This window comes from Prinia subflava, chromosome 17, assembly GCF_021018805.1.
Source record: "Prinia subflava isolate CZ2003 ecotype Zambia chromosome 17, Cam_Psub_1.2, whole genome shotgun sequence".
In the NCBI taxonomy this organism is placed as follows: Eukaryota; Metazoa; Chordata; class Aves; order Passeriformes; family Cisticolidae; genus Prinia; species Prinia subflava.
Genome location: NC_086263.1, coordinates 14,721,155 through 14,736,882, shown reverse-complemented (window position 1 = coordinate 14,736,882; position 15,728 = coordinate 14,721,155). Strand labels below are relative to the sequence as shown.

The 15,728-nt window shown below is 52.4% G+C and overlaps 1 protein-coding gene across 3 annotated transcripts in view; it reads right to left on the bottom strand.

Moving 5' to 3' along the window:
• Positions 1–14,673, bottom strand: part of LMF1 (lipase maturation factor 1) — a 147,735-nt gene extending 133,062 nt beyond the window's left edge. The window contains exons 1-2 of one of the 3 annotated variants that reach the window (XM_063414229.1): positions 14,445–14,673; positions 5,498–5,807 (exon numbers count right to left, since the gene is read on the bottom strand). In XM_063414229.1, the coding sequence (XP_063270299.1) occupies positions 5,498–5,807; positions 14,445–14,658 (524 nt within the window). In that variant the 5' untranslated portion in view covers positions 14,659–14,673. The remainder of the gene's footprint in view (positions 1–5,497; positions 5,808–14,444) is intronic. The other 2 variants (XM_063414232.1, XM_063414230.1) reach the window with 2 other exon arrangements.
• Between the last annotated feature and the right edge of the window lie 1,055 nt (positions 14,674–15,728).

The following is a 15,728-nucleotide window of genomic DNA, read 5'->3' as shown; positions in this document are numbered from 1 at the left end:
TCCTGACGAAACCCAGGACACCCAGGTTGCCATGCCTTTCTTTCCTGATTCTTCAGGGTCTAGGGGAAAAGAAAAGTCCTCCTGAATTATCTAAACTGCTTAAAAAACTCCAATCCACTGATTCCTGCTGCAGCTGGATTGGGCTGCTGGGAGCTCAAAGGGGGAATTTTCATCCAGGGCTCCTCCAGGCCAGAGGAAACCCCCGGGATGGGCAGAGGGATGGAGCTGGGATGAAAAGCTGGGATAGTTGGGATTGTCCAGCCTGGAGAAGCTTCAGGGTGACCTAACTGTGACCTGCCAGGACCTGAAGGGAGCCTGCAAGAAAGAAGGAGAGGATTTATGAACTGAAAAGGAGGGATGCCCTCAAACTGCCAGAGGGCAGGGCTGGCTGGGATGTTGGGAAGGAGAGGAGGATGGTGAGGCCCTGGCTCTGGTCATCCCTGCATCCCTGGCAGTGCCCAAGGCCAGGCTGGGTGGGCTTGGAGCACCCTGGGGCTGTGGGAGGGGTCCCTGCCATGGCAGGGATGGGATGGGATCATCCTTCAATCCCCTTCCAACCCAAACCACTCCAGGGTGATTCCATCCACACTCCTGTGCCCTCATCATCAAAGGCTCACAACCAATGTGCTTAAAAATGGGAATGTTTTGCCAAATCCAGCCCTGGTTCACACCCTGGCTGCTTTCCAACCTGGAATGAGAAACTCAAGGATCTGTCTCCAACATTTCCTGGATCACTCTGGACAAAGCACCTTAAGTCTCAGAACCCAAAGTGTAGAAAATCAGAGGAAAAAGCACGGGAAGGGATTCATTTAATGGCCCCTAACACCCTCCTGGAGAGGGAAACACTCCCTGAGCATCTCCTGAGCCCCAGCAGCCACTGGAGCTCACCCTGATTAAATCCTGCACTGTTCAAGTGCTTTTTAATGAGAATAAACCCCACAAACCCTCTGCCACACACCAGCCCTTCCTCCTTCTCTGTTGCAGATGAACTCCTGAGGACGCTCATTTAATTGCAATTAAATCACCTGCCTCAAAGCCAAGCCTTCCTGCCCTGCTGCACACTTGTCCCTCCAAAATCTCCTTGAGTATGAAAACTTCCCATCTGTTCTGTTCCAGCAGCTACAGATGAAAAACCACCACAAACCTGGGGACAGAAACTGAGGCATCTCCTGCCCTCTGCGCAAATTTTTGGGCTTCAAAGGGCACATTTCTTATTTCTGACAGGATAAAAAAGGTGCTGGGGCTCCTGCTTTGGCCCCAAATCCCTGGCAGCAGCTGCACCCCCCTTTTCCACAAGGGAAGAACACTCTGAAAAGAACCTTGCAGCCACCTCATGCTATAACATTTTATTTATTGGCTTGTTTAACTTATCCCCTTGAGCTCCTGTAACTCAACCAGAATCTTGAAAGAAAATAAAGGCAACAGGATTTAAAATGCCACAATTCCAGCTTTGGGGTTTTTTTTAATCCGTGCTGGCTGACAGTGGGCAGGGAGCTTTGGGCACACAATAACCCAGGGAAGGGAGGGTTTGCAGATGGAAATGCTGGAGGGGAGGAAACAACAGGAGGAGGCTCAGGAGATCAGGGGCAGAGTAGCTGCAGAGTTTGTTTCTGTAAGAAAATGTAACAGCTCTCTGGAGACACCTTAGTGGGGATAAAAGTGAATTTACCCCAGAGTTACCCGGTCACTCTGGTACAAAAACTGATTTAATTCCTGTTGGAAGCCTCTCCCTGCTCATCCCCACAGACACCAATCCCACAGGGAATGACACCAGAATTGGAGGCTTTGGGGGGTCACCTGTAACGAGGATTTGGATTAAACCAACGAGCTTCTCCCATATTCCTGTTTAAATGGATGAAAATCCAGGACAGGAATGTTCAGGAGGGAATATTTAGGAAGGGGAGAAAGGCAATGCCTTTTATTTGTATGGGACCTGTGGGGCTGCTGGACAAGCTGGATTTGCAGGCTGCAAAAATGGATGTTGGGCTACAAGGAATTCCCACCAAAACCTTTTTAAAACATCTTTAAACAGCTTCTAACTGACTACTATCATTTTACTCCTATTTTGCTACTGCAGAAATGCTAGGAATAATCAAGGTTAAAGTGAACATAATGATTCAGCACTTCACCCAACGGGTCAGATATTAAATATTAAATATTCCTCTGCCCTGACAGATTGTGAGCTTCTTGACAGTCTCCTACTTCAAAAGGAAAAAGTTCAAAGTGGCAGATGGGGGAAAAAAAGGAAAAAAAATGCAGTATTTGCAGGCAGACACACTGAGCTCCTGATGGCAGCGTGACACCGTCACGTGGGTGGCCTTGGCCCCAAACACCCCCAGGTCCAGCCTGCACAGAGCCACAGCTGGGCTGGGAATGCCAAAACCCTGCCACGCTCCAAGGTGCAAAGCACTGCCAACCTCCACCCCACACTGCCCAAAATCAACACATTTCTCTGCAAGGTCACCGAATTTTGGGAAGCACCAAAGCACAGCTCATTTCAGAGTCAAGGATGATAAATTGGCAAAGTCAAGGGACATGAACTGGGCCTGGTTCTTGGGATTTTTCTGCCAAAACACTCCTGATCCTACAAACAGCCCAGAGGAACAGTTTGGGGAGGGTTTGAAGACCCTCCAAGCCCCCAGCGTGGCCTGGCTGTGCTGTCCCCAGGCTGGTGGACATTCCCCAGGTGGGGCCAGGGCAGGCAGGGGACGTGTCCTGCCCTTCAAAGGCCACACTCTGCTCTTCTGAAGCTTCCCCTGGCTGAGCCCAAGCCAGCTGGGCAGCAGTTGAAAGAGCTGCTCCTTCAGCAGCCCAAAACAAATAGGGACATTTAAAATTAAAATGGACAAGAAGGCGATAAAAGGAATAAATTGTCCCTCACTGGCCTGAAGAAGAGAGCTCTATTCCTGCTGATCACGCTGGATTTTCCCTGGAGTGCCTTCCCAGGGAAGCTCAGCAGAGGATGTTGGAGCCCACGGGGGTGGCTCGCAGGAGCCCAGGCTGGCCAGCAAGCAGGGACAGCAGGATTGTACAAAAACTCAAAATGATGTTTTTGTTTTGAGCCACAGAAGGATTTTTTAATTATTTGGGCCACAGGAGGAATTTCCTCCTCATTTCAGACACCTCTCTGCTGAGCTGCCTCATCCCTCCAGCCAGGAATGCCTGGCATTGTCCTGCCCTGATCTGGGAGAGCTCTGCTCTCCTGCAGAACCAACAGAACTCATCAAAACCTCTCAATCTGCCCCAAACTGGGAGCAAGGCCACCAACGCACCATCTAACCCCACCTACAAACCAGTGTGAGATGAGTTTTAAAGCCAGCCTTGGTTTTAAGGCCAGCCCAAGTTTTAAGGCAAATCCTGCAGATTTTGGGTACTCCGAGCTCCTCCCTCTCCACCACCACAATTCCTGCAGGGCAGGGAGAACTGAGTGAATCCTGCTTTGCTCTTTCCCTGAGTTTCCCTGCACTGGAAGCAGCCAGCATTCCTCTGGCCAGGGACTTCCACGTCTCACTGCAGGAATAATCTGGGTTTGACCCATCCCAGGGGATCTGATGAAAAATGAGCCCACAGCTGAACGAGCTGGGCTGCTCTGGTTCTTCTCCCTTAGCCCTCCACAAGAACCACCTCATTTCCTGTTGAAGGCAGAATATTAAGAGGAAAAGAAGTTGGGTGAACATCTCTACTCCCCCCTTTTCTCTTTTCCCTTCCCCTTGTCGTTTCTGTTGTACATCAGGTTAAATTTCACCCCCCAGATTTCAAGGAGTGGGAATAAAAAAAAAAATCCAGCCTTATCTCAGCTCCCAAAAGTGAATTCCTTTGAACCACAAGAGGCAAACTCCAGGATCCAGGGGCATTCCTGCCAGGAGATCACTGTCCTGGGGCTGGGAATGGATCCCTGAGCTTCCCCTGCTCAGGGCCAGGGGATTGGACCTGGGCTGTGGAGGAGAGGAAAAGGCTCCTCTCTGTGTCCCCCCCACCCTTTGCCTCTTCCTTTAAAAAGGTGCCAAAACAGCCACTCAGAGGTCACCAGGCACAACTGGAATTATTTTGGGAAAACCTCAAGAGTTCTTCTGTAGGACTGGCAGAGGAGCCAGAGCCCCAGGAAAAGTGGGAGCAGAGGGGCAGCACAGCACACACTGCTCAAGACGTGGAAAAAAAAAAAAACACATTCCAGGTGGGGTTTTTTAAAAAAATAAAACTAAGAGCTCCACAGCACCAGCACACTCCAGAGAGCTGTGGGCACTAATGAAGAGAGCCTGTCTTAATTATCCCCCTGCTCCAGGAATTAACAGATCAAACCTCCAGCCTTGGAGTCACTACAGCTCCAGCACTCAGCTACAAAACCTTGGCAGCTTCAGGGGGAGGCTGTTGGGATTTTTTTTTTTAATTTCTCCCCTCCAAATAGAAACACAAGGAGGAAGAAGTCAAGCATCACATCCACGTTTTGCTCCCGTATCCCTGAAAGCCAGGGCAGGAGGATGCTTGATTTCCTGCCCTTTCACATTCAAACATCTAGAAAATAGACAAGAAATTCTGGAGTAATTTGGAAACAGGCAATGGAACACCATCACAGAGTTATTTGTCCAGCTCTGTGGCCTGGTGTCACAGTTTAGGTTCATGCTGAGTTAAGAGCTCAGAGAATGGAGCTTTTCAGAGCTGTTCTCCTTCACCCACTTGCATTCCAGCTGGAGTAGGATGGGAAGGAATGGGGCAGCACATGCAAATCCTTCACATTAAATCCACTGAGCCCATCTGTGGAAAGGTGTCCTGCTGTAAAGCCACAGGAATATCCCTGGGCAGAACCTTTTCCCTCCACATGACCTCAGCTGCAAACAGAGGCACCTCAGGAGGTGACCTAATGAAATTTGGGGTTTTCAGGGCACATCCTCTTCCAGACAATGCATTTGGGGCCTTAACAAGGGCAAGGACAACCTAAACCCTTTCTTTTCACACCACAGCCCTCCCCTGCAGCAGGGGGATTCACACAGTCAGGGTTTCTCCTTTTCCCCCACAAGCTTTCTGTACTTATTCTGAAATACAGAATTCCAGCTCTCTCCTGGACAGAGCTGAAAGCTGAGAAACCACCCTAAAAGCAATTACTGAGGGAATTCCTTTTGCACAGCCACAAGGGGAAGCACTGCACAGCTGGGATAACACAACCTGGAATGTTCTGGAATAACCTCAGTGGGGAGGGAGCCACCAGGATCATCAAATCCAACCCTGCACCAATGAACAGAGGAGAACTCAGGGCAGGTATCCCAGGTAAGGCAGAGCTGGGACGCTCCCATAAATCATCTGTGCCCATAAATCATCTGTGCCCATAAATCGTCTGTGCCCATAAATCGTCTGTGCCAGGTCCTTATCTCACACTCCTCCACAGAGAATCTGCTGAGGAGCAGCCACAAACTGGGACTGGAAATCCAAACTGCACCAGGAAAACCAACGTGTACCACCAACAAAGGGAGGGAAAAGCGGCGCAGGGGGATTGAGAACCCACCAGATCTGTCCCACGTTGACCAAGGAGAGGTAGAGGAGCCACAGCAGGGACATGAGGACCATGTTGGCACAGCCAGTCAGCAGCACAAAGGCTGCCACTGCCAGGCCAGCCAGGGCCAGGCAATCCAGGGTGCTGTCCATGGCAGACCAGTCCAGGAACCAGATGAGGGTGGGTGCATAGCTCAGGGCATCCAGGCCCACCTTGCCCTTGAAGTATTTCTTGATGTCCTGCAGGTAGAGCTTGCAGGGGAGCAGCCCCTTGTCTCCTATCAGCTGCTTGTTCTGCTGGAACGCCACCAGGAAGGCCACGGCTGCAGGAGAACAAGGACAGGGAAAATCCGTGTGAGGAACCACCCAGGATGAGGGAGCTGATCTGAGCCCAGAGCTAGACAAGCAGTTCTGGGAAGGAATTTATTCCCAAGCCTTTATCTCTATTAAAATCCAACACAGTCACTGCAGTGCCCAGCAAAAGGTTCCCTGGGCTGTACCTGGGTGATCTCTAAAGTCCCTTCCAACCCAAACCATTCCAGGATTCCATGAACCACGAGGAATTCTATAAATCCTGTCTTGGCTTTGGAGGACAACAGATCTCCACCCCTACATAACATTACCTAGGCATCTGTCAAGCACCAGAATATTTTCCTTATTTTGAAGACACTTCATATCTCAAAGTTATTGTTAATGAGACAGCTTAAACTCATCTGCACCATTAATGAGGTGTTCAGAGAACCCCAGGTGGGTTTGGGTTGGAAGGGACCTTGGAGATCCTCTCATCCCACCCCTGCCATGGCAGGGACACCTCCCACTGTCCCAGGCTGCTCCAAGCCCTGTCCAGCCTGGCCTTGGGCACTGCCAGGGACCCAGGGGCAGCCACAGCTTCTCTGGGAATCTGTGCCGCCCTCCCAGGGAACAATTCCTGCCCAAAATCCCATCCAGCCCTGCCCTCTGGCAGTGGAAGCCATTCCCTGTGTCCTGTCCCTCCATCCCTTGTCCCCAGTCCCTCTCCAGCTCTCCTGGAGCCCCTCCAGGCTCTGCCAGGGGCTCTGAGCTCTCCCTGGATCCTTCTCCTCTCCAGGTGAGCCCCCCCAGCTCTCCCAGCCTGGCTCCAGCCCTTGGAGCAGCTCTGGAATTGCTCCAACAATTCCCTCCTGTGCTGAGCACCCTGGAGCTGCTCAAACACAGGCAACTCTTTGAGTTTGTGGTTCACCACCACAACTGCCCAAAACAGCAGCTCTGACCCTCCTCTCACACCCTGCAAGGCTGGAAATCCAAAATCTCAACATTTTCCCACCCCTTCAATTCCCACTTTCTCCATGTCCCTACGGCTGTCCCATTTTTAGTGTTTCTGCTCCTGCCCTGGCCAGTCTGAGACCAGCCTGCTGCTTTTTTTAACAGCACATCAGCAATTTAATTACAGATCATAGACCTAGCATTTGATGTCCTACAGAGAAAGTTGGGCAGTTTTTAGGCATTATCTCATATTTTAGGCATCTCCTGCAGTTACCAATTTGCAGTTTGTAACTCCAGTAATCTCCATGTCTCAGGGAAAAAAACAAATGAGGAAGGCCAACATTTCCTGATTAGGCTGCATCCACTAATTTACCCATCCTTCAAACATTACCCAAACACCAGCCACGTCACGGGCAGCAGCACCACAGCTCCTGGGAAAAGCCAATTTGTTCCCCTCCCCACTCCTCCTTGGTTAATGATCAAATCTGCTTCCTCCCTTATCTCAATGCTGGCATTCTGCAAACAACAATCCTGGTGTTCATCTGGTGTCTCTCACTGGGAGCACTGGGGGAGAGGCTGTGTGAAATCAGAGCCCAAATTCCCATTTCTTTGAAGTCTGGAGCAGCAACCCAAAGTCTGCAGCCCCAGGGAATCCAACTGAAAGTCCCATTCCCCAGACAAAGGTCTGCAGTGGGTTCCACTTAATCCACTTAACACTCCCCCAGCTCTCTGCACACAGCCACGGGTTTTATTCTCATTTAAAAACCACTAAAAGTCATCATCCAGCACACAGCAGAGGTCACTGGGAGGGTTCCCTTTGATTCCAGCAGATCCTGAACCCCAGGGATGGCACAATAAACTTGGGAGTTAATTGGTTGTGTCTCTCCCCATCCATCATTTATACACAGTAAATGATTTTACAAATAAGAGACATTTTTCTTCAATTATGTTACTCGATTACAGACAGGGAAAGACATGAGAAAGGCTATTTCCAACACTAAGTTCTGGAACACAAATTAAGTGTTTTTTATTTTATCCATCTCTTTCTACCAACACTCAGCTCAGCACAACTGTGTAATCAGAAAGCCTGACATGAAACCAGCAGAAATAAAATTCTTCTGAGCTTTAGACAGCTTAATATCTTCATTTTTGGCTTTAAAAAGGCCAACTGAAAGCCAGCTCTGCCTTAAAACTCGGTGGCTTTATTTCCCGTGATTAACACTGCAATTTGCTGCACAGTTTTCCAAAAGTGCTAATCAAATTCACCTCTAAACGCTCCAGAATTGCAGCCCCAACCCATAAATGCTGAGCAGGTTTTTGCCTAAAAAAAGCCCAAATTAGACCCCTATGCGAGACAAACAAGGAAAGGGTAAATTAGGAAAAAACAAACGCCAGCAATTCCAGCAGGGTGCAGACTGGATGGACAAATCCTGCTCAGCTCCTCGGGTTGGAGCTGATGTGAAATGCACATTTTAGGGTGGCCCAGCCTGGGCTGCACAGGGGTTTTCTCGCAGGACATCCATTCCCCACAGCACCGCTCACAATTAAAACCCAGCTCACAATTAAAACCCAGCAGCACCAGCCCTGAATTCGGGATTTTGGGGGATCGCCTCCCCCAGAGCAAACCCCACCTGTGTTTGGTCCGTCACCTCCTCCCAGGTGACATTCCCAGAGCTCCATCCCGGCTCCGGCTCCCTCTCCTGGACACTCCCCGAGCTCCCTGCATCACTCCAGGCTCCCTCTCCAGCATCTCCAGCATCCTTCGGAGCAGGGCTCATCCCTCATCCAGCTCCCACTTCCAGCCACCCATCCCTGCCCCATCCCCTGAGGTTTTCCCGTCCTGTGCTGCTGGACACAGGGAAGAGCTGAAACCAAAGGCAGAGACTGCAGAGGATTGCAGAGACACAGGAGATGCCCAGACCCAGGAGGGAAAAAGGGAAGTTATTTATCAGCTTGTCATTGCTTCCTCTCCCTGAACCCCAGAGAAACTGGAGCCTTAAATTCAGTGTAACAGACCCTGCTGCCTTCTCCAGGAACCTTCCCTTGGACCTTGGCGTGGTCAGGGGGTAAAAAAGTCCCTTTTCCCCCAAACTCCTTCCTCTTCCTTAACCCTCATTCTGGAACTTCTCTCCCTGTGGCCTCGTGTGTGGGGATTTTCCACTCTGCACCTTCCACTCCCTCCAGCTCAAACAACTTTGCTTCCACTTTGGGCACTGACCCACTTCTCCTTGGTCCTGGGGCTTTTCCCTGGGATTCTGCCCCCCTCCAGACCTGGCACAGACCCCTCCTCGCTTCCATCACCCTGGGCTCGCTGCCCGTGTGTCTCACAGACAATTCCAGGATTTGGGAATTGTGCTCAGCCCCCTGTTCCACCTGGATCTGCCACTCCTCGGGCTGTGCAGGTGGCAGGAACGGAGCAGCTCCGGGTCTGCCTCCCACTGCGGAGCCTTTGACAGCTCACATGGGAGCTCTCCCTGCTGCCAGCTGAGCTTTACATAATACATGCAAATTATCGGGCTGCTAATAGACCTTCCCTACTTATCCTCACCTCGCAAGGTGCTTCACTGTACTTTTCCATTAACTCCCCCCTCCCAGCCTCCCCTCTCCCCCAAACCCAGCGTGTTCCTGCTTCAACCCCACACAGTTCCAGTAACCACCACCCACCCAAGCGTCTCCATCCAAAGGGATTCGCCCCATCCAGATTTCCCTGGCACCTCAGCTCCCTTCCCTCAGCCCAGGCTCAGCCTGTCATGGTAGGAGAAGGAGAGAATCCCATTCTTCATGCTCAGGAAAGATTTAAAGATGCGAAATCCAAAACTTTCTGGTCATATGGCTTTTTCTCTCTTCCCCCCTCTTGTTAAAAGAAGCCTTAACTTTTCCTTAATGCCCAAACCACAAGAAGAGCCGAACCAAGAGCACAGAGCTTTGCCTGAAAACCAAGCTACGTTCTGCACACACACAAAAACTCTGCCTGGAGCAGTTTAGCAAGTGCCCCTTTGACCCAACGAGGCATTTGAACATGCCCTGAGCTGGGTGCTGCAAGATGAGGTTGTACTGCTGCAAAGAAGAAAGAGCAGAATATTCCTGGTATTTTATTACCAGATAAACGAATCAAATAAATTTTCAATGGATGAATTCCCCTGCAAAGTTTTGCAACACAGAAGCATCAACACCAGAGTGAAGGGTGAAGCCAAGCACCCACCAAAAACACACAACAAAGTGCTCTGCTCTTAACACCTATTTTGTTTTCTTGCTTTTCACGGCCAAGCTGAACACTTTGGGGTGGTTGCTCGGGGGGTTTTGAAGTGCTTATCTCCCTGCTGCCTCCTTGTTTGAAAAGGTGTGGAAATAGAAAAAGCTTCCCTTTGGCTCTCAGGCTGTTCAAAACCACCCCAGCCTGCAGCTGGAGGATGCCCTGTGAAGATAGAGGGGTTTGGGGCTAGGAGAGCACTGCAGAGAGATTCCCTTCTCCACCTTTGCTATTTTTTTCCTATTTTTTTTCCCTGTTCCAGGGGGATGCAGCTGCTCAGAGGACCCAGAGCTGAGGTGCTGCTGGTGCTGCACAGCCCTGCTGAGGAGCACTGAGCTCAAACAAAACCTTCTGGGGCAGCACAAGTGCCTGAAGACGTTCTCTGATCCTGACCGGGCAGGCTGAAAGCTACTGGGAGCCTTTTAATAAAACCAGAAGAAGGGAAAGCAGGGGAGATGGCAGAGAAAGAGAGGAGGAAGGACACCGGGGAGAGCCAGGAGCCTACAGGAAGCCAAACCCCCCGAGAGAGCTTTAGATTTCAGATCTAGGAAGAAGGAGCACGAACCTCCCGTAGCTCTGGCACTGGGGAAAGAAAATACTATTAAACAATACATAAGGAGAAGGAAGATAAACTGGATTTAAATAATAGCTTTTATTTCAAAGCTCTCCACAGAGCCTGGCTGAGATTGGGGAGGGTGGTATCTAATTACTGACATTTCTGCAGCTGGAATCTGATGATGGTAATCACCCAAAAAGGGCACTCAAAATGATTTAGAAGGAGGGTGAAAGGAGCAAATAACGCACATTTATTGTCTAGAGCTTTGGGACCAGCTATTTACCTGTAAGAGCATTTCCAACGAGACCTCAAAGTATTTCTGGATCACCAAAACACCAATCCCTGACACAGGGAACAAACACACAGGGCCAGACGAGGGTGGAAAAGCTGCAGATCTCAAAATGAATCTGGCCAAACCTCTGCCCTGCTCAGGGGAGACCCCACCTGCAGAGCTGCCTCCAGCCCCAGGGTTCCTGCACAGGAGGGAAGTGGAGGTGCTGGAGAGAGCCCAGAGGAGGAACCAGGATGAGCAGAGGATGGAGCAGCTCTGCTGGCAGGAAAGGCTGGGAGAGCTGGGACAGCTCAGCCTGGAGAGGAGCAGCTTTGGGGTGACCTCACTGTGGCCTTGCAGGACCCAGAGGAGCCACCAGGAAACACAGAGAGAAATTCCAAGGGATGGAGGGACAGGACAGTGCTGTAAGGACCAAAGCTCACAGACCCTTTCAGCTGGATCCACCCTCCCTGCCCTCCCACTCCTGCCAGCAGCAGGTGGGGCTGGGCTCTGACCTCTGCAAACCCTCAGATCCTCTCCCATCTCCAACCTGCCTCTCACACTGCAGCTGCTGTGCCAGGGACTTCCCAGGCTCCGGCTGCTTCTGGAAAACCCCTTCAAAAGACACAAAAAAAGAAGGGGGAGAGTTGTTACAAGCAAAGAGGGAGGGGGAGAAGGGAGGGCACACAGGAGGACACTCCACGCCTGCCTGGCTCTGCCTGTTCTCCTTCCACACAGGAAGATCCTCAGGGAAAACACCTCCTGTGCCTGCAGCAGGCAGTGAACACCCCCTTGGGAATGGGGTGGGGGCAGGAAGGAGGTGACAAGCCCCCAGACCACACTTTGGGGTCACTGTAGACCCCAAATCCTTCCATCCCCATCCTCAAGGCCCTTCACCTTCCCATCCCTCCCTTTCCACCCAGGAGCAGAACAATCCCTCAGCTCCGATCACATTCCCCGACACCTTCACGCAAATCCCACCCCAAAGGATTTGCTGCTCAGCCCAGCAGGAAGGAAAGGGTTACACATAAAAGGGTGAAATGAAAGAAGGGGGGAAAACATCCCACGGCTGAGGAATGTCAAACTGTCACAACGGCATCAACCGTCTCCTCAGCGAGTCTGAGCCTCGGCGCGCAGAATCGCCGCGTCTGGGAGAAAAATCAGCTGTCACAGTAAATGCTTCCATCTCCACAAAAAAAAACCCTGGAAGAGCAGCTTGGCACAGAGGCACAGAGTTGTTTTCTGCTGTTTCTAAACCAAGGCTCTCCGAAGAGATCAAAGGGCAACATCCCGGGGCTGTGCCTGCTCACAGCCTCTCCAGCTCACACACAACCAGCACTTCCCACCCCACAAATCCTTGTGGGGCTCCTCTGCTGCAGTGCCAGCCTCAGCACTGCTGCCAGCAGGGTCTGACCCGTCTCTAACCAGGCCCAGGCTCCTGCCTTTGGCTCACCCCAAAGCAGCAGCAGAACCCCCCTGGGGCCTGAGTGCAGCCAAGCACAAGTTGCACAACAAGCAGGTGAACTTTTCCTCTCCTCCACCTCTTCCCTTGAGACACAAACACTCCCGCCCTGCTCCTTCCAGCTCCAGCACCCCAAACCCTCCCTCTGCCACCCCACTCTCCAAAAGGTTTCCTCACTCCACCCTACAGAAGCATTTTCAGGTCCTTCCCCCACTCAACCATTCCCTGGTGTTCCTACTCCTCTCTCTTGCTGGAAAAAAACTCCCCACAAGGAACTCTCCGTCTTCTTCAGACCCCACAAGGAACTCTCCCTCTTCTTTAGCCCCCCACAAGGAGTTCTCCCTCTTCTTTAGCCCCCCATAAGGAATTCTCCCTCTTTTTTAGCCCCCCACACTCACTCACCAGCCTGCAATCCCAGCTTCACGCCTGCCCAGCCCCTCCCAGGCTCCTTCTGTCCTGCAGCCCATCAGTTCTGATCACTTCCACCTGGAACTCACCTGACCCCAGTCACATCCTCGTTCCCCACCTCGCTGCCCCACTCACCACAAGGTCCCAAACCTTTGATTTGCCCCGATTCCCCGCCCTGCAGCCAGCCCCTGCTCCCTTCCCACCCCCACACCCCCTTTGGTCCCATTTATCACCCCAAATCCACCACGGGCAGCAGCGGCCTCCACCGAAGGCACGGCAGAGAGCACTAATCAGTTTTTCATAAGGAAACTGCAAACTGAGCCACGTGAAACTCAGCAGCCTGGATTTACACACGGGGGAATATCGGAATCGCTTTCATTTTGACTGAAAGAGTCATAACCTCACATTTCACCGAGAGCTGAAACCAAACTAGAACCAGAGCACGTGTCAAAACCATACAAAACTACAACTTCTGCATGGTTTTGATGCAAAATAATCTAAGCAGGCTGGCAGGCTACAAATTCTAACGATTCTGTGGACAAATCTGGGGCAAGTTTAGAATTTGTACCGTAGTGTGTTACTTGTCAGTTTTGGTTTCAGTGTAAATATTTTTAAGCGGCGCACCAGCGGGCTCTGAGCACAGCTCTCAGTGCCAAAGCAAGAGGCAGACGAGCACGGCAGAGGCTGGAAATTGCTTTTACTGTGGAATATTTTAAGGTCATGTTGACTCTAGGTCCTGGCTGTTGGTGGTGTTGGCACTCAGGGATGGCATCTGTCCCTCCAGTCCTGCTGCTGCATAAAACAAAAAGTTCCTCTCTTGCACTGTCAGCTCACAGCTCCAAGGGAGAGGATGGGCAGCTCCAAGAAAGGATGGGCAGCTCCAAGGGAGAGGATGGGCAGCTCCAAGGGAAAGGATGGGCAGCTCCAAGGGAAAGGATGGGCAGCTCCAAGGGAAAGGATGGGCAGCTCCAAGAAAGGATGGGCAGCTCCAAGGGAAAGGATGGGCAGCTCCAAGGGAAAGGATGGGCAGCTCCAAGAAAGGATGGGCAGCTCCAAGGGAAAGGATGGGCAGCTCCAAGGGAAAGGATGGGCAGCTCCAAGGGAGAGGATGGGCAGCTCCAAGGGAGAGGATGGGCAGCTCCAAGGGAGAGGATGGGCAGCTCCAAGGGAAAGGATGGGCAGCTCCAAGGGAAAGGATGGGCAGCTCCAAGGGAGAGGATGGGCAGCTCCAAGAAAGGATGGGCAGCTCCAAGAAAGGATGGGCAGCTCCAAGCAGCTCTGCTGAGAGGTGCCAGCCTGGTGGTGGGAGCAAACTTCTCCTTCAGCTTCCAGCATCGCCAACCCCATCCAGCCATCAGCCACAGGGTGCCCAATCCACCAGGACAGGGGGAGTGGAAAAGAAGAAAAGTGGAAAAGTGGAAAATGATGGAATATGCAGAGCTGGAGGGCACCCACAATGATCTTTAAATCAGAGAAAATTACAAAGTGGGCGGGACCCGCAGGGATCCTCCAGCCGCTGTTCCTGTACACGACATCCCCAAGGATGTCACCGCGTGCTTGGCAGCGGTGTCCAAGGGCTCCTGGAGCTCTGGCAGCCTCGGGAATGTGCTCATTCCCTGGGGAGCCTGCTCAGCGCCCCACCACACAAGGAGAAGGGGGAAAAAAACCCTTTCCCTGCTCTCCCCCAACCCTCCTTGGCACAGCTCCGGCCGCTCCCCGCTCCCCACTCGGGGACGCGGCGGGGACAGCGCAGCGCCCGCCCGGCACTCACAGTACAGGAAGGCAATGGAGCGCAGCAGCACGATGCGGGTCAGCCAGAAGGTGCCCGGGGAGAGCGGCGAGGCCGCGGTATCGAGCCCGGGCTCGGGGGAACCGGGGGATGCAGCGGGGGCCGCTCCCGGAGCTCCCTCAGGGGCCCGGGCCCGGCCGGGGAGGCGCTGGCGCAGCCCCGCGCTGGGCGCCGCCATGTCGGGCACAGCGAGCATGTGCGGCCCGGCGGGGCGGGCCGGGAGGGGACACGGCGGGGACAGGGCGGAAAAAAACGGGGAAACGGGGAAAAATGGGCAGAAATGGGCAGAAACGGGGAGAAGGCTCTGCGAAGCGGCGCCGCCGTGTCGGGCACAGCGAGCGTGTGCGGCCGGCGCGGGGGAGCCGGGACGCGGCGGGGATGCAGCGAAACCGGGAAAAAACGGGGGAAACTGGGGGAAAAACGGGGGAAACCGGGGGGAAATGGGCAGAAATGGGAAAAAACGGGGAGAAGTGGGGAGAAGCTGGGAAAAAACGGGCAGAAATGGACAGAAAGTGAGAGAACGCTCTGCAAAGCGGCGCCGCCGTGTCGGGCACAGCGAGCGTGTGCGTGAGGGGACACGGCGGGGACGGGGAGAAAGTACGGGAAAAAACGGGGGGAATCTCCGAGAACCGGCGAGAAAATGCAAAGTTTTATTTAAAAACCAAATAAAATAAATAAAACACGCGGTCAGCGCGGCTGCGGAGGTGGTGGGAAGTCTGGAGCATCTCTGTGATGAGGCTGCGGGAGCTCAAAGGGGATCTCATGTATACAAATATTTCCGAGGGGTTTTTAGAATGATGCCGGGCTCTGTTCGGTGCCGGGGTGAGGAGTGATAACCCTGAGCTAAACCAGAATCCAAAAGGCAGAATATTCTGGTTTGGAAGGGACCCCCAAGGAGGATGGAGTCCCTTCGGTGAATGATTCACGCAGGGATTGAATCCTCAGCCTTGGAGTTATCAGCGCCATGCTCGGACCGGCTGAGCTCAGAGATTAACGCAACAAATTCCACCTCAGTTTAGGAAAAACTTCTTTCCATGGAGGTGGCAGAGCTGTGGAACAGCTGCTCAGGGAGGGTGTGGATCTCCCTCTCTGGAGACATCCCAAACCCACCTGGGCACGTTCCTGTGTCCTGCTCCAGGTGACCCTTCCTGGACAGGGGGATCATTTTAACTTAAATTCCTCATGTTTTCCTCACGGAATCATGGAATGGTTGGGTTTGGGAGGGTCCTTAAAGCTCATCCAGTTCCAATTTTTGGCACCTTCCAC